Genomic DNA, 27,618 nt, shown 5'->3' on the forward strand with positions numbered 1-27,618 from the left:
ATTCACTCTATTTCTTGCCCTCCTTTCACCCTCCTGCATGTTCAGGCCCCGATCACACAAAATCTTTTTCACTCCATCTTTCCACCTCCAATTTGGTCTCCCTCTTCTCCTCGTTCCCACCACCTCCGACACATATATCCTCTTGGTCAATCTCTCCTCACTCATTCTCTCCATGTGCCCAAACCATTTCAAAACACCCTCTTCTGCTCTCTCAACCACGCTCTTTTTATTTCCACACATCTCTCTTACCCTTACGTTACTTACTCGATCAAACCACCTCACACCACACATTGTCCTCAAACATCTCATTTCCAGCACATCCATCCTCCTGCGCACATCTCTATCCATAGCCCACGCCTCGCAACCATACAACATTGTTGGAACCACTATTCCTTCAAACATACCCATTTTTGCTTTCCGAGATAATGTTCTCGACTTCCACACATTCTTCAAGGCTCCCAGGATTTTCACCCCCTCCCCCACCCTATGATCCATTTCCGCTTCCATGGTTCCATCCGCTGCCAGATCCACTCCCAGAAATCTAAAACACTTTACTTTCTTAAAACACTTTATATATATATATATATATATATATATATATATATATATATATATATATATATATATATATATATATATATATATATATATATATATATATATATATATTTATATATATATATATATATATATATATATATATATATATATATATATATATATATATATATATATATATATATATATATATATATATATATATATATATATATATATATAAGATGAAAGCCGGCAAGGCAGCAGGTTTGGATGGTATTGCGGTGGAATTTATTAAAAAAGGGGGTGACTGTATTGTTGACTGGTTGGTAAGGTTATTTAATGTATGTATGACTCATGGTGAGGTGCCTGAGGATTGGCGGAATGCGTGCATAGTGCCATTGTACAAAGGCAAAGGGGATAAGAGTGAGTGCTCAAATTACAGAGGTATAAGTTTGTTGAGTATTCCTGGCAAATTGTATGGGAGGGTATTGATTGAGGGGTTGAAGGCATGTACAGAGAATCAGATTGGGGAAGAGCAGTGTGGTTTCAGAAGTGGTAGAGGATGTGTGGATCAGGTGTTTGCTTTGAAGAATGTATGTGAGAAATACTTAGAAAAGCAAATGGATTTGTATGTAGCATTTATGGATCTGGAGAAGTCATATGATAGAGTTGATAGAGATGCTCTGTGGAAGGTATTAAGAATATATGGTGTGGGAGGCAAGTTGTTAGAAGCAGTGAAAAGTTTTTATCGAGGATGTAAGGCATGTGTACGTGTAGGAAGAGAGGAAAGTGATTGGTTCTCAGTGAATGTAGGTTTGCGGCAGGGGTGTGTGATGTCTCCATGGTTGTTTAATTTGTTTATGGATGGGGTTGTTAGGGAGGTGAATGCAAGAGTTTTGGAAAGAGGGGCAAGGATGAAGTCTGTTGGGGATGAGAGAGCTTGGGAAGTGAGTCAGTTGTTGTTCGCTGATGATACAGCGCTGGTGGCTGATTCATGTGAGAAACTGCAGAAGCTGGTGACTGAGTTTGGTAAAGTGTGTGAAAGAAGAAAGTTAAGAGTAAATGTGAATAAGAGCAAGGTTATTAGGTACAGTAGGGTTGAGGGTCAAGTCAATTGGGAGGTGAGTTTGAATGGAAAAAACTGGAGGAAGTGAAGTGTTTTAGATATGTGGGAGTGGATCTGGCAGCGGATGGAAACATGGAAGCGGAAGTGGATCATAGGGTGGGGGAGGGGGCGAAAATTCTGGTAGCCTTGAAGAATGTGTGGAAGTCGAGAACATTATCTCGGAAAGCCAAAATGGGTATGTTTGAAGGAATAGTGGTTCCAACAATGTTGTATGGTTGCGAGGCGTGGACTATGGATAGAGTTGTGCGCAGGAGGATGGATGTGCTGGAAATGAGATGTTTGAGGACAATGTGTGGTGTGAGGTGGTTTGATCGAGTAAGTAACGTAAGGGTAAGAGAGATGTGTGGAAATAAAAAGAGCTTGGTTGAGAGAGCAGAAGAGGGTGTTTTGAAATGGTTTGGTCACATGGAGAGAATGAGTGAGGAAAGATTGACCAAGAGGATATATGTGTCGGAGGTGGAGGGAATGAGGAGAAGAGGGAGACCAAATTGTAGGTGGAAAGATGGAGTGAAAAAGATTTTGTGTGATCGGGGCCTGAACATGCAGGAGGGTGAAAGGAGGGCAAGGAATAGAGTGAATTGGAGCGATGTGGTATACCGGGGTTGACGTGCTGTCAGTGGATTGAATCAAGGCATGTGAAGCGTCTGGGGTAAACCATGGAAAGCTGTGTAGGTATGTATATTTGCGTGTGTGGAGGTATGTATATACATGTGTATGGGGGTGTGTTGGGCCATTTCTTTCGTCTGTTTCCTTGCGCTACCTCGCACACGCGGGAGACAGCGACAAAGCAAAAAAAAAAAAAAAAAAAAAATGTATATATATATTTATATATATATATATATATATATATATATATATATATATATATATATATATATATATATATATATATATATATATATATATATATATGTATATATATATATATCTTTCTTTTCTTTTAAACTATTCGTCTTTTCCCGCGTTAGCGAGGTAGCGTTAAGAACAGAGGACTGGGCCTTTTTTGGAATATCCTCACCTGGCCCCCTCTGTTCCTTCTTCTGGAATATCAAAAAAAACAAAAAAAAAACGAGACGGGAGGATTTCCAGCCCCCGGCTCCCTCCCCTTTTAGTCGCCTTTTACGACACGCAGGAAATACGTGGGAAGTATTCTTAATCCCCTATCCCCAGGGATATATATATATATATATATATATATATATATATATATATATATATATATATATATATATATATATATATATATATATATATATATATATATATATATATATATATATATATATATATATATATATATATAAGTTCTCAAATGCACTTTCGTGTAATAATCACATCATCAGTGGAGATACAAGAAAGAAATATGAGTCAGCTGATATACAACTAAGAAAAGTAGCTAAGACGCCATTTGGTAAACACGGGATTGTCCAAGACAGACAGCAAGCGTATGTTTCTATTCCTCTCTCTCGAAATCTTGTTTCTCTCGCCTTATTTCAGAGATATTACTCAGTCATCTGCGCTGAGACGTATGACGGCTTATACCTACCGCCTCCTGTAGCTAAACGATGTCGTCCACAAAACCGCTACGTCCTCTAGATGCTCTGTGACTGTTGGCAACTCATCCAATCGATGCTTCCCTTCCCCTTTTTCCTCGTGAAGAGTAAGACTGTGTTTTCCCTGCCTCTACCATCCGTCTTCCTTTAAGAGGCAGGTGTTTTGTCACCTGAGGAACGTGGGACATTATTCTCGTCCCTCTCCTTTCTCTTTCAATGGTTGTCAAGTTGCACTCCTCTGATCCAGGGGACTTTTCTTTCCTTCCTGCCACACCCACGAGCTGATATGCTCTCCAGGAACGTGTAATCTTGCCATTCTTACACACAGGTAACACTCGGCAACACGTAGCTCACACGACCCATTCTTCTGCTACTTTTGATTACCATAAGGTGAGCAGTGCGGGCCTGCACCTACCTTATGGCAAAGTCTCGTCGCGAGTAGTCGTAAGTGATTTACTCTCTCTCTCTCTCTCTCTCTCTCTCTCTCTCTCTCTCTCTCTCTCTCTCTCTCTCTCTCTCTCTCTCTCTCTCTCTCTCCCTCTCTCTCTCTCTCTCCAGCTCTGAGACTAATGGAGTAATGGGGAGTACCCATCTCTCCTCCCCCACCCACATTAAATAGTGATGAGCAAAAACCCGTTTGTTGCCGTGAAAGTAAATCAGTACATGTTGGTCTCACGGTGGAGTGAGAAGCATGGTCTTATATATCATTGTTTGCGGAGGTGTGAGTCATTGTTATTGTCGGCGAGGAGGAGAGGGGAGGAGTGAGGATGACTGATGTTGTTGGTGAAGAGTGAGGGTCACTGATGTTGTTGGCAAAGAGTGAGGGTGACTGATGTTGATGATAAAGTGTGAGGGGTGACTGACGTTGTTGGCGGAGAGTGAGGTTAAGTTTATATTGGTGAAGCGTAAAGGAGGATAACCGTTCTTTTTGGCTTCGAATGAGGTGAATTGATGTATTATTGAGGTACTGACAAGCACAGACTGAGGGATACGTTAACTGATGTTGTCACTGCATTTCAGGTGAACGTGGGATGTTTTCTGTAACGGGCTTAACCCCAGGCTTGGATTACATCATCACTGTGGTCCGCTACAATAGCCATGGCCGATCGCCTAACGTCACGCTCGAAGCCTTCACCCTTAGAACTGCTGAGAACAGGATGAGTAAGTCTTATTTACCAAGGGTTAGACGCTCTCTGCCCTCAACTTTTGCTTCTGTTGTAGTGATGATGGTCTACAGCAGACGGCCCTCTGCTTTTATTTTTCCTGTTGTAGTGATGATGGGCTATAGCAGCTGTATCTACTGCTGTTGTAGGAGTGTGGAACTGTAGTAATGATGTTTGATAGAGGTACAGAAATGAGAGATTGTAGTAGTAGTGTATTAGTAGTAATATTAGAAGGAGCTTTAAAGTAGTACCGAGTAATATTATGAAGTCGTGTCTGCATTGGAAATACACCCTGAAGGAAAGCCAGTGGCCCTGAGTACAATGAATTATCTGCTGTTCTCATTTCTATAAAGTTGATGTTGGGTTTCCAGGAGAGGTAAACTGGCACTGGCTTCGCTTGGATGTAGTACGTCGAGAGCATTTCTGAAAGTCAGAGATGCGAACACATCGATAAGGAAAATTGATGTTTATATAGGCACTGAGAGAGAGAGAGAGAGAGAGAGAGAGAGAGAGAGAGAGAGAGAGAGAGAGAGAGAGAGAGAGAGGGAGAGAGAGAGAGAGAGAGAGAGAGAGAGAGTCTTTAAAGGACGCTTTTTACCTTCTGCAGGAGAAGAGGAGGAAGGCAGCGACCCAGCGCTGCTCGGGGTCGTCTTAGGCGTCATGGGAGTGGTGCTTCTTCTCGCCCTGGGCGCCATCGTCATCACCCTCTGGTCTCGGACGCGTCCTCGGGCGTCGACGCCGACGGATACCACACGCCTGCCACCGGGCGAGACCAATGAGTCCGCAGGTCTGGACCATCCGGACCTACTGGAGGGGGAGACCCACGTTGTTCCTACAGGTCCCTACCGGCCTACCGAGGTGACTCAAGCGGTGAGGAACATTCCCAAGTTTCCTTATGTTTACATGACTACATCACACACATGAGGATCGACCATTGATACCTCCAACTCCTTCTCCTCCTCTCTATGACCTTCCCTTTTCCTATAACTTTTCATATTTCTAATAGTCAAGTCCACCGAGGAGACTCGAACGATCAAACGCTAAATGACTCTCCGTCATTTTTTTGACGCCCAAAGTTTTCATATGTTTATCTGACTATATCATCTTCCCCTCTTCCTATGACCTTTCTTTCCTTTGATATCCATATCTCTTCACTGTTTGCCAGTGGTTGAAATTTAGACGTCTCCCCCTTTTTTCCAGGCGCCAACATGTAGTTTTCCCGTGCATATCTATGGTAAACGTTTCTCTATACACTTCTCTTTCTTTGTAAGCAGGTTTTCTGTATCTCATTTTCTAGGAGTTATCTTCGCAGTCCTGGTCCCAAAATGAATGTGATATGGCATAAATAACAAGTAACAGAATCCGTGTTCCCTTGTATATGTTGTTATTGATTTAATTATTCCCTTCTATGTGTCTGTGGTTCTCAAATTCTCTTGTTCTATCGGTCTATGGTTCCCGAATTGTCTTGTTCTGTTGGTCTGAAGTTCTCCAACTATCTCTTTCCGTTGGTCTGTAGTTCTCTGTCTCGTTCTGTTGATCTGTTGTTCTCTACCTCTCTAGTTCAGTTGGACTTCTCAAATTGCCTCTTTCTGTAGGCCTATGGTTCTCTTATTCTCTTTCTTTAGGCCTATGGTTTTCCAAATGTCTGTCTGTCTGTCTCTCTCTGATGGTCCATGGTTCTCCAGTTGTCTCTGTAGGTCTACTGTTCTCCAGTTGTCTCTCTTTGTAGGTCTATGGTTCTCGAACTTTCTCGTTCTGTCGGTCTATGTTCCTAGGACTCTCTCGTTCTGTAGGCCCCAAGTCTTGAAGATCTAGGGTTCTCGAGTCATGAAGGTCTGGGGTTCTCGAATCATGAAGGTTTGGGGTTCTCGAGTCTTAAAGGTCTGGGGTTCCCAAGCCTTGAAGATCTGGGGTTCTCGAGTCTTGAAGATCTGGGGTTCTCGAGTCTTAAAGATATGGGGTTCTTGAATCTTGAAGGGCTAGCTCAACCGAAGAGTTCTGTCCGGTGTGTCTGAGTGCCCCTCGACTTGTTTCTAGGTCAACACCTCCTGAACTGTGCCCTCCTCACTCCGTGCACCTTCTGTAGCTAGTAGACATTCCATCAATATAATGTTAACTACAGCAGCTGACATTCATTTCTCTTCCACAGTTACTTTCACCTCCTCGGCCAGTGGAAGAAGATATGAATCTTTCACCCACCTCTGTGTCGCCCACCGCTCTCCTCGAGTACCTTCCATGTGAAGGAGCGGACTCCATGTCCCCAAGCGTCAGGTCCCACCCGCGCCTCTACGTCAGGGCGGAAGGCCACAGCAGCCAGCAAGAAAGTTTCCTCTGAGCATCCCTATCATAGATCCATTAAAGTGTTCGACAAAGGCTTTTCTCAATATTGCCATGTAGAGTAGGATTTTTTTGGGGGGCTGGATTGTCCTCACTCCAGTCAGTGACATTTCATCTTGTGTCCTTTTTTTGAGCTGGAAGAGTATTTTTCTGTATATTCCCAGGGATATTTATGGTGGAAGATGGAGAGTTGTTGTTTTTGAAAGAGAATTATCGAAGTTTATCAACCTGGACTGTTTTGTCTGTCCGGTCCATATCCAGGGTCCGTGTAGGGCCTTATGAAACACTAGTCAGCGAGGAATGTGCAAGAGGATCAGGACTTGTGAAACTCTTCGTACATAAAGTGAAAGAAACAATTGAAGAAAACTGATGTGGTTTTCGTCCGATTAATCATGGGTTTCAAATGTTTGTGTAGGTCGATCGCCCAACAAAAATGAATCCGGTGGGCTCATTCCTCGTGAATCCTCTCAACTCTTACTTCGAATTAGGTGGAAAACAGGTATAAAAGTGCAATTTGACACTTGTAACACTTAAAGATACACAAATTCTGCCCTTTTCAGAAAGCAGGAGACAGTGAGACTATCTGATTTGATTCAAGTGGAATGGCATGAGCTACAGTGATTCATTTTGTATATCCTTTAGTGTAAATCTGTCTCTCGAACCGAAACAGTATCGGAAGATCTCCGAAAGAAGCAGTCACAACTGAGGACCGAACCAAGAGAGTGTTTGAAGATCTTCGAAAGAAAGGAACCGCGACTGAGAATCGAACCAGGACAGTGTTGGAAGGTTTTCGAGAGAACGAGAACCATGATCGAAAATCGAACCAATATAGTGTTAGATCTTCAAAAGAAGAGAACCACGATAGGGAATCGAACGAGGACAGTGTTAGATCTTCGACAGAACGGGAGCCACGACTGAGAATTGAACTAGGACAGGGTTAAAAGCGCTTCGGGATGAGTAGTCACAAGCGAGGCTCATCCACAATATGTGTGTGGAATGAGGAAAATCGACCACAATAAACTTTGTTGATCTGACAAGATGCCTTGGAATTTCTTGCTGTTTGAGGAACCTTTGCTTTGAAATGTAATAAAACAAAGAACAATATAGAGAGTTCTACAAATATAACATTCACGATCCAATGGTACTTGAAGCTGTGTTGCTGTCAGTGTTGGTGGCTTTAGTGGAGAACTTGTTGGAGGGGAAAGCTCCAGCACAATATTGAAACCTATAGCTGAAACATAGTGGAAAAAAAAAGATAAACTCTTAAGAGAAACATAATTAAGTAAAACCTGAAAATGACACACGAGATAATCCGGTTCATTCCTAACGTTCCGGAGTGTTAGTCTGTGCACTTTGTTCTGCTCACAGGAGTGACTTGTTCAGGTTTAGGAAAAGTATGTAGGCAAAGTCCTTGGATGAATTACGAGAAAACAAGGAAGGCTGTATAAATACTGTAAAAAGAAGATGATATATTGAAGACTTTCTTGTAAATCGTAAACAAACCAGCTGTCTTTTTTCCAGCTTTTGTTGTGGCTACCTCCATATAATACTGTTTTGTTTACATATTTTTTATTTACGATGAGGTGGCAGATGTTCTCTGCTGAGCTGAGAAACAGTTCGCTTATAGTTGTGTAAAAGGGAGATCCCATTTTTGCCTATGGGGATGGAACTGTTAATGAACGCTTGTGGAAGGATGCGTGCGTGTGTGTGTGTGTGTGTTTATTGCATTGATGTGCGTGTGGAGCTGCGTGTACATATGTGTATGAGAGAGAGAGAGAGAGAGAGAGAGAGAGAGAGAGAGAGAGAGAGAGAGAGAGAGAGAGAGAGAGAGAGAGAGAGAGAGAGAGAGAGAACCGGGCTATATGGGGAGACAATACAAACGAAATATAGCTTTGACACACACACACACACACACACACACACACACACACACACACACACACACATGACTTCCCGACGCAGTCTATGTTACCACAGCCGATTCAGACGAACAACCAACTACCAGTACACACACACGCACACACGCACACACACACACACACACACACACACACACACACACACACACACACACACACATGACTTCCCGACGCAGTCTATGTTACCACAGCCGATTCAGACGAACAACCAACTACCAGTACACACACACACACACACACACACACACACACACACACACACACACACACCACACACACGCCTAGCCTCCAGTAACTTAATTACAGTGTACATTAGGGAGCCATATTAGGTAATTAATGGTCGCTATTATCATTAGTCAGTTGCTGGGTCTCGAAATTAAGCTCTCGCCCACCCAGTCCAAAGTAACTCATGAATTTAATCATATGGCAGCTGAAAGTTGCGCTCCCAAAGGATTAATTGGTCCCTTTTCGGCACGGCGGCTCGACCTTTTGAACACGGCTGTACGACCCTTTTGGTCAAGACGGTACGAGCTTTTGAACACGGCTGTACGACGCTTTTGGGCACGACGGTACGACCCTTTTGGGCAAGACGGGACGACCTTTTGAACGCGACAGTACAACCTTTTGAACACGACAGTACTACCCTTTTGGGCACGACCTTTTAAAGACAGCTTTGAGACCCTTTGGGCAAGACCTTTTGAACACGGCTGTCCGACCCTTTTAGGCACGACGGTATGACCCTTTTGGACACGACTGCACGACTTGAACATGGCTGTTCGACCCTTTGGGAACGACGATACGACCTTTTGAACACTGCTGTACGACCCTTTTGGGCACGATGGTACCACATTTTGAGCACGGCTGTACAGCCCTTTTGGGTAGGACTGCACGGCCTTTTGAACACGGCTGCACGTGCCTTTTAGGCACGACAGTACGACCCTTTTGGGCACCTTGTGAACATGCCTCTACGACCCGTTGGGCACTGCTGAACGACGCTTTTGGGCCCGGCTGTACGACCTTTTGAACATGACTGCTTAACCCTTTTGGGCACGACGGTAAAACCTTTTGAACACGGCTGTGCAACCCTTTAGGCACGACGGTCGGCCCTTTTGAGCCGACGGCACGACTTTTTGAACACGACTGAACGACTATTATGGCACTACGGCACGGCTTTTTTGGCTGACAGCACGACTTTTTTAACGCGGATGTACGACCCTTTGGGCACGATGGTACGGTCATTTGGGCATGGTTTTACGACCCTTTGGAAACGGGTAGGACCTTTCTGAACACAACCCTATGGTGGAACAAACGTTTGTGCACAAGAGTGCGAACTTTTTCATCGCGACGGTACGGTCTTTGGGCACGACGGCACGACTTCCTGGGCACGACGGTACGATGACCCTTGAGCACGACGGTACGGCCTCTTGAGCACGATGGTGCGAGCTACACACTCATTGGTTCCATATATTTTTTTTTTTTTTTTTTTTATACTTTGTCGCTGTCTCCCGCGTTTGCGAGGTAGCGCAAGGAAACAGACGAAAGAAATGGCCCAACCCCCCCCATACACATGTACATACACACGTCCACACACGCAAATATACATACCTACACATGTACATTTCCTTTTCCATAGCCAGAGGTTTTCCATATATATATATATATGGCGAATAGTATGAAAAAAAAAAAAAATATATATATATATATATATATATATATATATATATATATATATATATATATATATATTTCTTTCTTTCTTTCATACTATTCGCCATTTCCCGCGTCAGCGAGGTAGCATTAAGAACAGAGGACTGGGCCTCTGAGAAAACATATATATATATATATATATATATATATATATATATATATATATATATATGTATATATATATAGTGGCGATATTCCCAACATGACGTCATTACCCGTTAGCGTTTTCTGTTGGTTCTTTACTGTGAAATGACACGAGAAATGAGATGGAAATCGTTCATGCACGTTTTCGATTGGCTGACATCAGTCAATTAATAATTATTCGTCACCTCAATAATCGCCTTGCTATATCGACATACCGCTGCCAAATAACACGAAAAAGGAAAAAGAAAACAATTTTGACTTGGCGAGCACTGTAGACGTCGCGTTATATTAACCTTAGTTGGATGATATCTATTTCTATTTCCTCTCTAGTGTTGCTAAAGCGAGGCATTATTGATTATACCCACACACAGACACGTACTATGTTTGGCCAACAAGCTACTCTGCGCCAAATGCTTCTTGTAACGAAGCGCTGAAGGAGACTCATCTGGCGGTCTGTAAACACCATCGTTTCTCTCGTTTTTTTTAGGGTGGAGGGGGTGGGGGGCGGAAGGCTCTTGCCCTCAGTGATCGATCTGTGGCTCTCGAGGTCCCGTCCTGTCCCTATTAGCTGGGTATGTGTTGCTTCGCCTGTTTAACATTTTATATCTAGGCGAGGGAGATATATGCTATAGCTTATATTTTTGTGCCTGTGTCATTTAGACTATATTATATAGTCCCTGGACCGTCTAGATTTTCATTTATAGGCGCTAGACCATCAAGATGGTCTCATATAAGCGATGGACTATCAAGATGGTCTCGGATATGTGCTTGACCATCAAGATTATCTTACATAATCAGCGAACCATCAAGATGGTCTCAAATAGACGCCGGCCAATCAAAATTGTCTCATATAAGCGCTGGACCATCAAGGTGGTGTCAGACATAGGTGCTGGACCATCAAAATGGTCTTATATAAGCGCTGGACCAACTATATTCTCTGAAATAAGGCTATACGGCTTTAACCACAACCATCTGTATCAATTGACGTAGGCACTGGGGCTGCTATCGTCACCATCTGGATAAGGAAAGAAATAGTCTGGTATATATATATATATATATATATATATATATATATATATATATATATATATATATATATATATATATATATATATATATATATATATATATATATATATTTATATATATATATATTTATATATATGTATATATATATATATATATATATATATATATATATATATATATATATATATATATATATATATATATATATATATATATATATATATATATATATCTTTTCTTTTTTCTTTTAAACTATTCGCCATTTCCCGCGTTAGCGAGGTAGCATTAAGAACAGAGGACTGGGCCTTTGAGGGAATACCCTCACCTGGCCCAACTCTCTGTTCCTTCTTTTGGAAAATTAAAAAAAAAAACGAGAGGGGAGGATTTCCAGACCCCCGCTCCCTCCCCTTTTAGTCGCCTTCTACGACACGCAGGGAATACGTGGGAAGTATTCTTGATCCCCTATCCCCAGGGATATATATATATATATATATATATATATATATATATATATATATATAAATATATATATTATTTATTTTGCTTTGTCGCTGTCTCCCGCGTTAGCGAGGTAGCTTAAGGAAACAGACGAAAGAATGGCCCAACCCACCCACATACACATGTATATACATACACGTCCACACCCGGAAATATACATACCTATACATCTCAATGTATACATATGTATAGCCACACAGACATATACATATACCCCCCATGTACATAATTCATACTGTCTGCCTTTATTTGTTCCCATCGCCACCCCGCCACACATTGAATAACAACACCCTCCCCCCTCATGTGTGCGGGGTACCGCTAGGAAAAGACAACAAAGGCCCCATTCGTTCACACTCAGTCTCTAGCTGTCATGTAATAATGCATATATATCTGTATATATATATATATATATATATATATATATATATATATATATATATATATATATATATATATATATATATATATATATATATATATAGAGAGAGAGAGAGAGAGAGAGAGAGAGAGAGAGAGAGAGAGAGTTGGGTGAGAGAGTATCATTAAATTTTAGGGAGAATAAAAAGATGTTCTGGAAGGAGGCAAATAAAGTGCGTAAGACGAGGGAGCAAATGGGAACTTTAGTGAAGGGCGCAAATGGGGAGGTGATAACAAGTAGTGGTGATGTGAGAAGGAGATGGAGTGAGTATTTTGAAGGTTTGTTGAATGTGTTTGATGATAGAGTGGCAGATATAGGGTGTTTTGGTCGAGGTGGTGTGCAAAGTGAGAGGGTTAGGGAAAATGATTTGGTAAACAGAGAAGAGGTAATAAAAGCTTTGCGGAAGATGAAAGCCGGCCAGGCAGCAGGTTTGGATGGTATTGCAGTAGAATTTATTAAAAAAGGGGGTGACTGTATTGTTGACTGGTTGGTAAGGTTATTTAATGTATGTATGACTCATGGGGAGGTGCCTGAGGATTGGCGGAATGCGTGCATAGTGCCATTGTACAAAGGCAAAGGGGATAAGAGTGAGTGCTCAAATTACAGAGGTATAAGTTTGTTGAGTATTCCTGGTAAATTATATAGGAGGATATTGATTGAGAGGGTGAAGGCATGTACAGAGCATCAGATTGGGGAAGAGCAGTGTGGTTTCAGAAGTGGTAGAGGATGTGTGGATCAGGTGTTTGCTTTGAAGAATGTATGTGAGAAATACTTAGAAAAGCAAATGGATTTGTATGTAGCATTTATGGATCTGGAGAAGGCATATGATAGAGTTGATAGAGATGCTCTGTGGAAGGTATTAAGAATATATGGTGTGGGAGGTAAGTTGTTAGAAGCAGTGAAAAGTTTTTATGGAGGATGTAAGGCATGTGTACGTGTAGGAAGAGAGGAAAGTGATTGGTTCTCAGTGAATGTAGGTTTGCGGCAGGGGTGTGTGATGTCTCCATGGTTGTTTAATTTGTTTATGGATGGGGTTGTTAGGGAGGTGAATGCAAGAGTTTTGGAAAGAGGGGCAAGTATGAAGTCTGTTGGGGATGAGAGAGCTTGGGAAGTGAGTCAGTTGTTGTTCGCTGATGATACAGCGCTGGTGGCTGATTCATATGAGAAACTGCAGAAGCTGGTGACTGAGTTTGGTAAAGTGTGTGAAAGAAGAAAGTTAAGAGTAAATGTGAATAAGAGCAAGGTTATTAGGTACAGTAGGGTTGAGGGTCAAGTCAATTGGGAGGTGAGTTTGAATGGAGAAAAACTGGAGGAAGTGAAGTGTTTTAGATATCTGGCAGTGGATCTGGCAGCGGATGGAACCATGGAAGCGGAAGTGGATCATAGGGTGGGGGAGGGGGCGAAAATTCTGGGAGCCTTGAAGAATGTGTGGAAGTCGAGAACATTATCTCGGAAAGCAAAAATGGGTATGTTTGAAGGAATAGTGGTTCCAACAATGTTGTATGGTTGCGAGGCGTGGGCTATGGATAGAGTTGTGCGCAGGAGGATGGATGTGCTGGAAATGATATGTTTGAGGACAATGTGTGGTGTGAGGTAGTTTGATCGAGTAAGTAACGGAAGGGTAAGAGAGATGTGTGGAAATAAAAAGAGCGTGGTTGAGAGAGCAGAAGAGGGTGTTTTGAAATGGTTTGGGCACATGGAGAGAATGAGTGAGGAAAGATTGACCAAGAGAATATATGTGTCGGAGGTGGAGGGAACGAGGAGAAGAGGGAGACCAAATTGGAGGTGGAAAGAGGGAGTGAAAAAGATTTTGTGTGATCGGGGCCTGAACATGCAGGAGGGTGAAAGGAGGGCAAGGAATAGAGTGAATTGGAGCGATGTGGTATACCGGGGTTGACGTGCTGTCAGTGGATTGAATGAAGGCATGTGAAGCGTCTGGGGTAAACCATGGAAAGCTGTGTAGGTATGTATATTTGCGTGTGTGGACGTATGTATATACATGTGTATGGGGGTGGGTCGGGCCATTTCTTTCGTCTGTTTCCTTGCGCTACCTCGCAAACGCGGGAGACAGCGACAAAGCAAAAAAAAAAAAAAAAAAAAATATATATATATATATATATATATATATATATATATATATATATATATATATATATATATATATATATATATATATTCATTTATTTATTTATTTTGCTTTGTCGCTGTCTCCTGCGTTAGCGAGGTAGCGCAAGGAAACAGACGAAAGAATGGCCCAACCCGCCCACATACACATGCATATACATACACGTCAACACACGCAAATATACATACCTATAAATCTCAATGTACACATATATATACACACAGACATATACATATATACACATGTACATAATTCATACTGTCTGCCTTTATTTGTTTCCATCGCCACCCCGCCACACATGGAATAACAATCCCCTCCCCCCTCATGTGTGCGAGGTAGCGCTAGGAAAAGCACCAAAGGCCACATATATATATATATATATATATGTGTGTGTGTCGGGGTCGACCTGCTCTCAATGGATTGAACCAGGGCATGTGAAGCGTCTGGGGTAAACCTTATATATATATATATATATATATATATATATATATATATATATATATATATATATATATATATATATATATATATATATATCTATATATATATAGTAAGAGCTTTACGGAACATGAAAGCCGGCAAGGCAGCGGATTTGGATGGTATTGCAGTGGAAATTTTTAAAAAAAGGGGGTGACTGTACTGTTGATTGGTTGGTAAGGTGTTTGATGTATGCACGATTCATGATAAGGTGCCTGAGGATTGGTGGAATGCTTGCATAGTGATATTGTACAAAGGCAAAGGGGTTAAAGGTGAGTGCTTAGATTACAGCGGTATAAGTTTTTTGTGTATTCCTGGTAAATTATATGGGAGGGTATTGATTAAGAGGGTGAAGGCATGTACAGAGCATCAAATTAAGGAAGAGCAGTGTGGTTTCAGAAGTGGTTGAGGATGTGTGGATCAGGTGTTTGCTTTGAAGAATGTATGTGAGAAATACTTAGAAAAGCAAATGAATTTGTATGTAGCATTTATGGATCTGGAGAAGGCATATAATCGAGTTGATAGAGATGCTCTGTGGAAGGTGTTAAGAATATTTGGTGTGGGAGGCAAGTTGTTAGAAGCAGTGAAAAGATTTTATCGAGGATGTAAAGCATGTGTACGTGTAGGAAGAGAGGAAAGTGATGGGTTCTTAGTGAATGTAAGTTTCCGGGAGGGGTGTGTGATGTCTCCATGGCTGTTTAATTTGCTTATGGATGGGGTTGTTAAGTAGGTGAATGCAAGAGTTTTGGAAAGAGGGGCAAGTATGCAGTCTGTTGTGGATAATATATATATATATATATATATATATATATATATATATATATATATATATATATATATATATATATATATATATATATATATATATATATATATATATATATATATATATATATATATATATATATATATATATATATATTATATATGCTCTGCATATGCATTCACCCTTTCAATCAATACCCTCCCATATAATTTCCTTGGAATACTCAACAAAGTTATACCTCTGTAATTTGAACAATCACCTTTATCCTTTTTGCTTTTTTACAATGGCACTATCCATGCATTAAGGTAATCTTCAGCCACTTCACCATGAGCCATACATATATCTAATATCCTTACGATCCAGTCAATAACACAGTCACCCCCTTTTTTTATAAAATTCACTTTAATACCATCCAAACCCGCCGCCTTGCCCCCTTTCATCTTCCGCATAGCTTTCACTTCCTCTTCTCTGTTTATCAAATCATTTTCCCTAACCCTCTCACTTTGCACATCACCTCGACCAAAAAAAACTATATATGCCACTCTATCATCTGTCACATTCAACAAACCTTCAAAATACTCAATCCATCTTCTTCTCCCATTACCACTACTTATTATTGCCCTTTCATTAGCCCCCTTCACCGATGTTCTCATTTGTTATCTTGTTTTATGCACTTTATTTACCTCCTTCCAAAACATCTTTTCATTCTCCCTACAACTTAATTATACCCTCTCACCCCAACTTTCATTTGCCCCCTTTTTCACCTCTTGCACCTTTCTCTTGACCTCTTGCCTCTTTCTTCTATACATACCCCAGTTATTTGCACTATTTCTCTGAAAAAAATCGTCCAAATGCCTCTCTCTTTCACTAATAATCTTACTTCGTCATGTCACCACTCACTACCCTTTCTAATATGCTCACCTGCCATGCTTCTCATGCTACAAGCGTCTTCTGTGCAAGCCACCATTGCTTCCCTAAATACATCCCATTCCTCCCCCACTCCCCTTACGTCCTTTGCTGTCACCTTTTTCCATTCTGCACTGCGTCTCTCCTGGCACTTCCTCACACAAGTCTCCTTCTAATGTTCATTTACTCTCGCCACTCTCTTCACCCCAACATTCTCTCTTCTTTTCTGAAAACCTCTACAAATCTTCACCTTCGCCTCCAGAAGAACATGAACAGACATTCCTCCAGTTGCACCTCTTAGCACATTAACATCCAAAAGTCTCTCTTTCACGTGCCTATCAGTTAACACGTAATCCAATAACGCTCTTTGGCCATTTCACCTAATTACATAAGTATACTTATGTATAACCAGGTATTCCTAATCAATAGTCCTTTTTCAGCAGACAAATCTACAAGCTCTTCACGATTTCCATTTACAACACTGAACAGCTCATGTACACAAATCATTCCCTCAACTACCACATTACTCACCTTTGCAGTCAAATTAGTCATCACTATAACCTGGTCTCGTGCATCAAAACTAACACACTCACTCAGCTGCTCCCAAAACACTTGCCTCTCATGATCTTTCTTCTCATGCCCAGGTGCAGAGGCACCGATAATCACCCATCTCTCTCCATGAACTTTCGGTTTTACTCATATCAATCTAGAGTTTACTTTCTTACACTCTATCACATACACCCACAACTCCTGTTTCAGGAGTAGTGCTCCTCCTTCCCTTGCTCTTGTCCTCTCACCAACCCCTGACTTTACTCCCAAAACATTCCCAAACCACTCTTCCCCTTTGCCCTTGAGCTTTGTTTCCCTCAGAGCGAAAACATCCAAGTTCATTTCCTCAAACATACTACCTACCTCTCCTTTTTTTCTCATATTGGTTACATCCATACGCATTTAGACACCCCAATCTGAGCCTTCGAGGAGATGAGCACTCCCCGCGTGATGGATTTGTATGTAGCATTTATGGATCTGGAGAAGGTATATGATAGAAGTGATAGAGATGCTTTGTGGAAGGTATTAAGACTATATGGTGTGGAGGTAATTTGCTAGAAGCAGTGAAAAGTTTATATCGAGGATGTAAGGCATGTGTACGAGTAGGAAGAGATGAATGTGATTGATTCTCAGTGAATGTCGGTTTGCGGCGCGGGTGAGTGATCTTTCCATGGTTGTATAATTTGTTTATGGATGGGGTTGTTAGGGAGGTGAATGCAAGAGTTTTGGAGAGAGGGGCAAGTATGCAGTCTGTTGTGGATGAGAGAACTTGGGAAGTGAGTCAGTTGTTGTTCGCTGATGATACAGCGCTAGTGGCTGATTTGGGTGAGAAACTTCAGAAGCTGGTGACTGAGTTTGGTAAGGTGTGTGAGAGAGGAAAGCTGAGAGTATATGTGAATAAGAGTAAGGCTATTAGTTACAATAGGGTTAAGGGACTAGTGAGTTGTGAAGTAAGTTTGAATGGAGCAAAACTGGAGGAAGTGAAGTGTTTTACATATCTAGGAGTGGATTTGGCAGCGGATGGAACCATGGAAGTGGAAGTGAGTAACAGGGTGGGGGAGGGGGCGAAAGTTCTGGGAGCATTGAAAAATGTGTGGATGGCGAGAACTTTATCTTGGATAGCAAAAAATGGGTATGTTTGAAGGAACAGTGGTTCCGACAAAATTATTTGGTTGCGAGGCGTGGGCTGTAGATAGGGTTGTGCGGAGGAGGTTGGATGTGTTAGAAATGAGATGTTTGAGGACAATATGTGGTATGAGGTGGTTTGATCGAGTAAGTAATGAAAGGGTAAGAGAGACGTGTGGTAATAAAAATAGTGTGGTTGATAGAGCAGAAGAGGGTGTTTTGAAATGGTTTGGTCACATGGAGAGAATGAGTGTGGAAAGATTGACAAAGAGGATATATGTGTCAGAGGGAAAAAGATTTTGAGCCATCGGGGCCTGAACATGCAGGAGGGTGAAGGGCGTGCAAGGAATAGAGTGAACTGGAACGATTTGATATCTCGGGGTCGACGTGCTGACAATGGATTAAACGAGGGCATTTGAAGCGTCTGGGGTAAACCATGAAAAGTTCTGTGAGGGCCTGGATGTGTAAAGGGAGCTGTAGTTTCGGTGCATTATACGTAACAGCTAGAGATTGAGTGTGAACGAATGTGGCCTTTGTTGTCTTTTCCTTAGAGCTACCTCGCGCGCGTGCAGGGTAGGGTGGGGGTGGGTGGGGAGTAGGAGGGTGTTGGGGGATATGGGGGGTTGATGTGGGGGTGGGGGATGTGTGGGGGTTGATGACGGGAATGAATAAAGGCAGCAAGTTTGTATCATATACATGTGTATATATGTATATGTCTGTTCATGTTTATATATATATGTATACGTTGAAATGTATAGATATGTACGTATATGTGCGTATGTGGACGTGTATATATATACACATGTATGTTGGTGGGTTGGGCCTTTCTTTCGTCTGCTTTCTTGCACCAACTCGCTGAAGCGGGAGACGGCGACAAAGTATGATATATATATATATATATATATATATATATATATATATATATATATATATATATATATATATATATATATATATTATTCATTTATTTTGCTTTGTCACTGTCTCCCGCGTTAGCGTGGTAGCGCAAGGAAACAGGCGAAAGAATGCCCCAACCCAACCACACACACATGTATATACATACACGTCCACACACGCATATATACATACCTATACATCTCAATGTATCCATATATATATAGAGAGACCAGAAGAAGGTGTTTTGAAATGATTTGGTCACATGAAGAGAATGAGTGAGGAAAGATTGACAAAGAGGATATAGATGTCAGAGGTGGAGGGAACGAGAAGTGGGAGACCAAATTGGAGGAGGAAAGATGGAGTGAAAAAGATTCTTAGTGATCGGGGTCTGAACATGCGGGAGGGTGAAAGGCGTGCAAGGAATAGAATGCATTGGAACGATGTGTTGTACTGGGGTCGACGTGTTGTCAATGGATTGAACCAGGGTATGTGAAGCGTCTGGGGTAAACCATGGAAAGTTTTATGGGGCCTGGATGTGGAAAGGGAGCTGTGGTTTTGGTGCATTATACAAGACAGCTAGAGACTGAGTGTGAACGAATGTGGCCTTTGTTGTCTTCCTAGCGCTACCTCGCACACATGCGGGGGGATGGGGTTGTCATTTCATGTGTGGCGGTGTGGTGACGGGAATGAATAAGGGCAGACAGTATGAATTATGTGGATGTGTATATATGTATACGTCTGTGTGTGTGTATATATATGTATACGTTGAGATGTATAGGTAAGTATATACATGTGTATGTGGGTGGGTTGGGCCATTCTTTCGTCTGTTTCCTTGTGCTACCTCGCTAACGCGGGAGACACCGACAAAGTGTAATACAAAAAAATAAAGAATAATATATGATCGCCGTTTCCCACGTCATATACGTCCTAGAACACGAACATGTCACGAGACGGATTCCATAGGGTATAGTGTGTACAGCGACAGGAGAGGACGACTGACCCGCAGACAATATATTTGACCAGACCTCCTGGCCATCTTCCATGGTTCCGCAGCTCAGATTGTGTCCAGTGGGTAGTTAATCTCTTTTATTCAGACTGTGTCCTGCGCACGCGTACAAGGGGGTGGAATATATCGTCCTGGCTTCGGGAATACGTCGTCTCCACTTTGAGATTTATAGTCCCAAGATATGCATATGTTAAGTTTATATATATATATATATATATATATATATATATATATATATATATATATATATATATATATATATATATATATATATATAGGTGGTATATCGGAGTTTTCAGCGTACTCAGCTGCCACGCAAATGGTATGGAGTTCGAATCCTTGCTGTCGGAGGGTAATATGTGATATATGGATCTGTTAAGTTTTTGATATTTATTGGTATTCTTAAAAGTTATCAAATTATCAGATAACAGTATAAAGATAAGTGTGTGTGATGTTATCAGACTGTTGTCTGTCACTGATTGGTTTTGAGTGCGTTGCGGCGACCGTGTCTGAGAGTGATGGTGCGTTATAACGGCTGTATCTATTAAGTCGTTGTAAAGGTTGCGTCTCTTTGTGAGAGTGGTTGAGAGCGCGTTGCACTGCTTGCGTCTGTTGGTGAGGGTGACAATATGTGTGTTACGATTGAGACTGTATTTATGAGTCCGTGTCAATGATATATTGAATATTTGGTGACATCGAGTGCGTTGCGACAGTACGTTGTTACCAAGGTAACAAGTGCTTTGCAATGGTATTATCAGTGAAATGAGTGCGTTACAAGGGACCTACCTGTCAATGTTGATTATGAACACTGAATGCGCAGTGAGGTAGACATCACTATGTATGCCATAGAGTAAGACTGAGTGCGTTGTGACGTTATTGTGTCTTGATAAAAGTGAATAGTAGGTGCAGTAAGTTTCGTATTATGGCTTAGTGACGGAAACGAAGAGTGCGTTGACACAGCACTGGTCATCGCGAGGGGCGACAGAGTGAGTTGCTATCTGCTCTTAGCCTCTTAGTTAGGCCTTAGAGTCTGTTTTCAGTACTCTAAAGGACGATTCCGCAGAGTGCGTTGCGTAAGCTGGTTCGGGTGCGTTACCGGGTGAAGATGCGTGGTTTCATGAGTATAAATGTACTTCAAGACGCCAGAGGCGTCGTTAGAGTGAGTACATTTGTGAACAGTTGTGCGTGGCGCTGTGAGTGTGTGTGTACATACGCGAACATTTCTCAAGCGCAGTGTTACCAGCTCGCTTGACGCTGCGTCAGAAATTCATGTACATAATTCTCTCTATGTCATCCTAGGGTTGGAAGGCGACATGGGGTTGGCAACAGAGGATGGTAGGATTGGTTGGTGTACATAAAACTTGATGGTGATAATAATTATGGTTAATGATCATTATGGTGATGATTATGGCAGTTGATTGTGATGACTAACATATTATTGTTACAATAATCCCGATAATGATAATTATGATATTGATGGCTCTGATAATGATAATGACTATGATTATTAGTGAAATTATTTCCATTGTCGCCATCACTAGTAGAATAATTACTGTTATCATCATCAAAATCACGACAGCAATTCTCATCATAATGATAACCTTCTCTGTACTATCTCGCTAATCCCATTTTCTATTTGTAAATTCGGCCTACTAGATATATACAGCTTTGAGCTATGTTGTATCTGTTATCCGGAACTCTAGGTAATCCAGAACTTCAGTAATCCGGGAGACTCTGTTATCCGGAACACTCACACTTACCCCGAAAGACTGTTATCCGGAACTTTAAATTATACACATGACTTAGTTATCCGAATATCTCAGTTATCGGAAATATCGGTATTTGAAAATCTACTGCCCCTGAAATATTGGCCGAAGCCAACCACTCGGGATCAAAAGAAAAAGAAAAAGTAACTCCTCTATGGGATTACCGAAATGTCATCGCATTTTGGGTTTAGAAGCTCAATATAAAGGCAATCTGATGATCCAGTAGATGTTATAATGTTTCTTGATGTACATATACCAAATGTCAGACTTATATTTTTTACATGTTGTTGTAATAATAAAAAATCAAATCATAACGTATTTTTCATTCCTATCCTTTCGTTTTATATCCACTAAAATGCATGGGATAATTTTTTTTATGACATTTCACACTGAGATCTCTTTAAGTTGAGCAAAATGTTTATATGATGAAAAAGTAGTATAGATCTTAAAGGAGTTTCTCTTTCTATTAAGAATATTTTCAGATAGATTTTAAAACGTTCTACCAATTTTAATCAAACAATTCTCGCTACACCTCTACTACAGAACCATATTAATGATTGACCTCTTCTCATGAAAATGTTTCCCCCACATACGAACAATTAAGGCTCGTTGGTCAAAGTACTCGGACTCAAAGGATCTAATTACACTTATCATTCGGTAATGTTAGGCCAAATAGTGTCATTATCGTCATTGAAATACAATTTCCTGAGTCTGGGCGAGTGATAAGAGTTATCTTTATGATGAGAGGGCATGGGTAAGCGAACACCCTTTTGAAGGCTATATCATTAACGCTAAGTATACGCATCATGGGCCAATTGCAATGCGAGAGAGTATGTGGTCTCAGAATTATTTTTTGACTCCTCAAGGTGTGAGAATATTTGACGTCGACTGCCCAAATGAAACCTAACAGTAAGGTCATCTTATCGTAATATCACTCATGATATTTTTATAAGTCGATTTAACAGCTTCAAAAAAATGCTGTTAGTATCCTAAAGTAATGAAATAGTGCCTGAAATTAATAAGATTATAGTGCTGGGATTCAGGACCATCTCATTCCAGTACGGACCGGATTCATTTCCATAACATGAAGGCGCCTCTACTGTGAACAACAAACAGCAATTGCTATTTGCTTCCAGCATCACTACATTAATATTTACGTGTCCCCTGAGTTATGCTCCACTCAGAGTATTATGTAAGCTTTACATCAAGTGAAAATAAATGGTCATTATATCTAGTAAGGATAATGCTGCAAAAAAAAAGAAATTAGTTGTTTGAAAGGAGGCCAAGGTAAGTAAGTGACCCGGTCCTTCAATCTTGGTGAGTTTTGAGTAGTTCTGAATTCTCACTCAAATCAAAGACCACTGCTTTAGTTTCGGTGGGTTTCATGAGTTTCGAAATCTCTCAAAGTCACTGGAGAGACCTTTTGACGTCAGCGGTGTTGAAGACACTGTTCTCAGCTACTTCGATGTACAAGAAGGACCCCGAGTCCGCTGGCTTCCTCTGAACGGGTCGTTTTCTTTGCGAGGTACTTGGCGAATCGAAGTAAGGCTCCTTAGTTAGTTGCTGTGGCCAATATATATGACGATGAAGTCGAGACTCGCAAAGGAGATTGCATATTTCTGTCTATATCTGTCTAACCAACACCATTAACCCAGGTTAGTACAGCTTCTGATATTCTTCACATACATCTTAATGTCTATTGCACTTAAAAAAGTGCCTCTGATTTTTACACCTTACACGCAAAGTTGATCATAATGTGACCAAATTCGTTCATAAACCATTCCTTGTGGCAAATTCTACTGAAACATCACATGCTTTTGCACCTATTCTATACCCGCATTAAAAAAAAAGAAAAATACTTAAAAGACCAGATTGCTACTGGCCGAGTATCATTTTAAATCAAAAACCAGCACTAGAACCTGTGGAGATATTGGAAAGAAAATTAACAAATGCGCAACAGCTAATCGGCTTTTGGAGGAGGCACTTTACCACAATGTGTACTTAGATATGTTTTTTCTTTGCATTTCACAAGTCCTCAGAGATAACAGGCTAGATTATTACCTTCCTTTCTATATACATTGATCATAATGACGGCCTCTTCCAAACACGAGCGATGAGATGAACTAAATGAAATATTTCTCAATAAGTACAAATGAAAACATTAAAGTTAGTGAAGGTACTTGGCAATCTGATCTACCTTGTTGGTCGTTAAAGACCCTCGATTACACGTTTGCTCTCCGAGACTGATTTGATATTTCGCCATGTTAAATGCTCATGTTTCTTTGTGTTTCTGTGACTAATTTTGTACACTACACAGAGGTGACTGAAGTAAGAAGTTATAGATAGCTTTCCTAGGATCCTGGTATGCAAGGGTGTATGTTTCAATGAGTGTCTGGTGGCTGCTAACCTCACGCTTGCCTGGCCTCACCTTCTCACTCCCGGCCTGGCATAGGCTGTGTATCTGCTGTCTGGTGAGTCTTTCAGTATCAGAGTTAGCGTAGAGGCCTTGTGGTTCATACGGTGATCTGCATTCGCTAGGTAAGTATTATTGTTACTCTGTTATAGTAGAGCGTCTGTTTTATTCATATGATGATTCTGAAATGATAGAGTGACACAGATCACACAGACCTAAGGTTCAGGTCTGACCATAACACTGGTGAAAACGAATGAGTGTCCTAACGGTGCTCTTTTCGTGACTCGTTTGTGAATCCTCTTATTCATGTTTTTGATCTGTCTAATCGTACCCCTAGACAATCGACTCCTAACAATCTAGACTTGGAGCGAAACAGCAGAAAGATAATGTGTGCAACACTAACGTCATCTTGTTAGCGTCGTAGTCTAAATGTTGTTTTGGTCCATTATGCCGCCTTGAATTACACTGAGAACGCTGCTGTATGTATGATCTTGAGTAAACACATTCAGTTCGGGACTTTAAGCCCATCTGTTATTACTTCCAGTTTTCGAGGGCTGGATGAAGGACATACGCAAGGATGGAATCGAGAACAGACGTCTCACTAGGCTGTCTCAAGGCTACTACTGTTTATGTAAGCGATCAGATACAGAGAGATTAATAAAGAAAAATTTAATGAGAAATATCTCTAAACTTTACATGTAGCTCAGGAGGTGCATGTTGCAAGTCGTAGAACTTTGCCCAATATTGTTCTCAAACTTATGACACTTCTCTCAGCTACTATTGGTGGATCACTCCATCACATGTTAACAGGGTCAGGGGTTGGAATTACATTCTCGAGAATAGATGGCTACGTGTTTTACAAAGGTGAGTTTACCGTCTATCCTTGTCAAATCCCCAAGACCCCCAGTCCACATCCAGCCATAAAATAACAAGTTGCATTGTCCACTCTTGCACACTTCCTAAATGTTTCCCTTCTCATACCTTACGTTTCGGGGCCCTCAACATGCACGATGTAGGGTAGCAAATGTCGAGAAACTCGCCTCATCTGTCCAAATATACAGTCATCACAGAAATTCTGGATGTATCGTCTTGCAAGGACTAGTCTCGTCTCCCTATTTGCAGAACTTTACTGTTCTTTTCCAGCGGGGATGGAACACTTCAGTCTTACCTCATTCATGTGACGTTTTGTTGTCTTAGGGGAGACGCGATAACTGAAGTTCTTGCGTATGGTCGACAGCTGATGTGTGCGTTGACCCTCTCGCAGCTTCTGTTAGTCTCCGATCGACTTCTGAAGTTAAAATCCGTGGACGACCACCTCTAGGCCGAGTAGCAAGGGTTCCTTCCCCATCCCATCGTCGTATCCAGTTCTTCACTTGTCCTAATAGCAATACCTTTAGCTCGGGCGATGGCTTTCAGAGGCGTACCCGTGTCCTTCATACCAGTGATGGCTACCCTGCCGCAGATTATCTTGGGGCGATCAGAAAGTCCCGTAGGAACGTGGCCTTTGGTCTTTGGCACCGCCAAAGGGGCTTTAGATTAAACCTTCAATTATCCTCTTCATTTCTGGATGCCCCCACACCATTCTCATGGACTTTGGCACCGCCAAATGTGCTTTAAAGTTATTCTTCAATTTGTCGCTTTCACTGTGAATGTCGCCATTCCCCTGTAATAGCATTTAGCGCCGCTTTAAGTTAAAACTTCCATTTAACTCCTTATTTCTGGATGCCCTGCCATTCTAATGGCCTTTGACGCCGTCAAAGGGGTTTTAAAGTAAACGTTCATTTGATCTCTTTCACTGTGGATGCTGCTATGCCCCTGTAATGGTCTTTGGCACTGACAAAGGGGCTTTAAATTAAACTGTGCTTTTTCCTCCTAATATCTGGATGGCCCCACGCTACTCTAATTGCTCTTTGCGCCAACAAAGGGGCTTTAGAGTAAACCTTCAATATATTGCTTTCACTCTGGATGCCGACATTTCCCTGTAATGGCGTTTGTCACCGTCAAAGAGGCTATAGATTAAACCTTCAATTTTTCTGTGGCTCTGAATGCCGCCACGCCACTCTCATGGAATTTAGCGCCGCAAAAGGGGGCTTTAAGTTAAAGCTTGCATCTACCTCATAATCTCTGAATGCCCCCAAGCAATTCTAATAGCCTTTGGCGCCACCAAATTGGCTTTAAATAAAACCTTCAATTTGTCGCTTTTACTCTGGATGCCGCCATGCCCCTGTAATTGCCTTTGGCGCTTTCAAAGAGGCTTTAGATTAAACCTTCAATGAGCCTCATTAATTCTGGTTGCGCCTACGCCAATCTAATGGCCCTTTGCACCTGCAAAGTGGCTTAAAAGCTAAGCTTCAATATGTCGCTTTCACTCCGGATACCGCTATTCCCCTGTGATGGCTTTTGTTGCCGCCAAAGGGCCTTTAAATTGAACCTTCCATTTGTTTTTTTATGTTTATATACCTCCACGCCACTCTAATGGCCTTTCGCGCCGCTAAAGGAGCTTTGAATTAAACCTTCATTTAGTCTCTTTCACTCTGGGTGCCACTATTCCCCTGTAATGGCCTATGGCGCCACAAAAGGGGCTTTAGATTAAACCTTCTATATACTTCTTTATTTCTGTATGCCACACGCCACTCTCATGGTCTTTGGCACAGCCAAAAGGGGCTTTGAATATAACCTTTAATTTGTCGCTTTCACTCTGGATGCAACCATTCCCCTGTTATGTCTTTTGGCAACGCCAAAGGGGGCTTTAAATTCAACCTTCATTTGGTCGCATTTACTGTGGTTACCGATAAGCCCCTGTAGTGGCCTTTGGCACAGCCAATCGGGCTTTAAGCTAAACCTTCCATTTACCTCATTAATTCTGGATGCCCCCACGTCACTCTAATGGCCTTTGGCGCCGCCAAAGGGGTTTTACAGTAAACACTTAATTTGTCGCTTTCATTCTTGATACTGCCATGCCTCTGTAATGGCCTTTGGCGCCGCCAAAGGGGCTTTGAAGTTAACCTTCAATTGGTCGCTTTCACTCTGCATGCCGCTAAACCCATCTAATGGCTTTTGGCGCCGCCAAAGGGGCTTTAGATTAAACATTCAATTTGACTCTTATTTCTGAATGTCTCCACGCCAATACAATGATCTTTGGCGCAACCAAAGT

At 41.5% G+C, this 27,618-nt stretch overlaps 1 protein-coding gene across 1 annotated transcript in view; it reads left to right on the forward strand.

Annotated features, from left to right (window-relative positions):
* LOC139757447 (hemicentin-1-like) overlaps nt 1-10,238 on the forward strand; it is a 334,144-nt gene extending 323,906 nt beyond the window's left edge. Inside the window, exons 14-16 of the mRNA XM_071677971.1 lie at nt 4,240-4,380; nt 4,990-5,252; nt 6,532-10,238. Coding sequence (XP_071534072.1) covers nt 4,240-4,380; nt 4,990-5,252; nt 6,532-6,717 — 590 coding nt within the window. The 3' untranslated portion in view covers nt 6,718-10,238. The remainder of the gene's footprint in view (nt 1-4,239; nt 4,381-4,989; nt 5,253-6,531) is intronic.
* Nucleotides 10,239-27,618: the final 17,380 nt, after the last annotated feature.

The sequence above is a fragment of the Panulirus ornatus genome, chromosome 26 (assembly GCF_036320965.1).
Source record: "Panulirus ornatus isolate Po-2019 chromosome 26, ASM3632096v1, whole genome shotgun sequence".
Classification (NCBI taxonomy): Eukaryota; Metazoa; Arthropoda; class Malacostraca; order Decapoda; family Palinuridae; genus Panulirus; species Panulirus ornatus.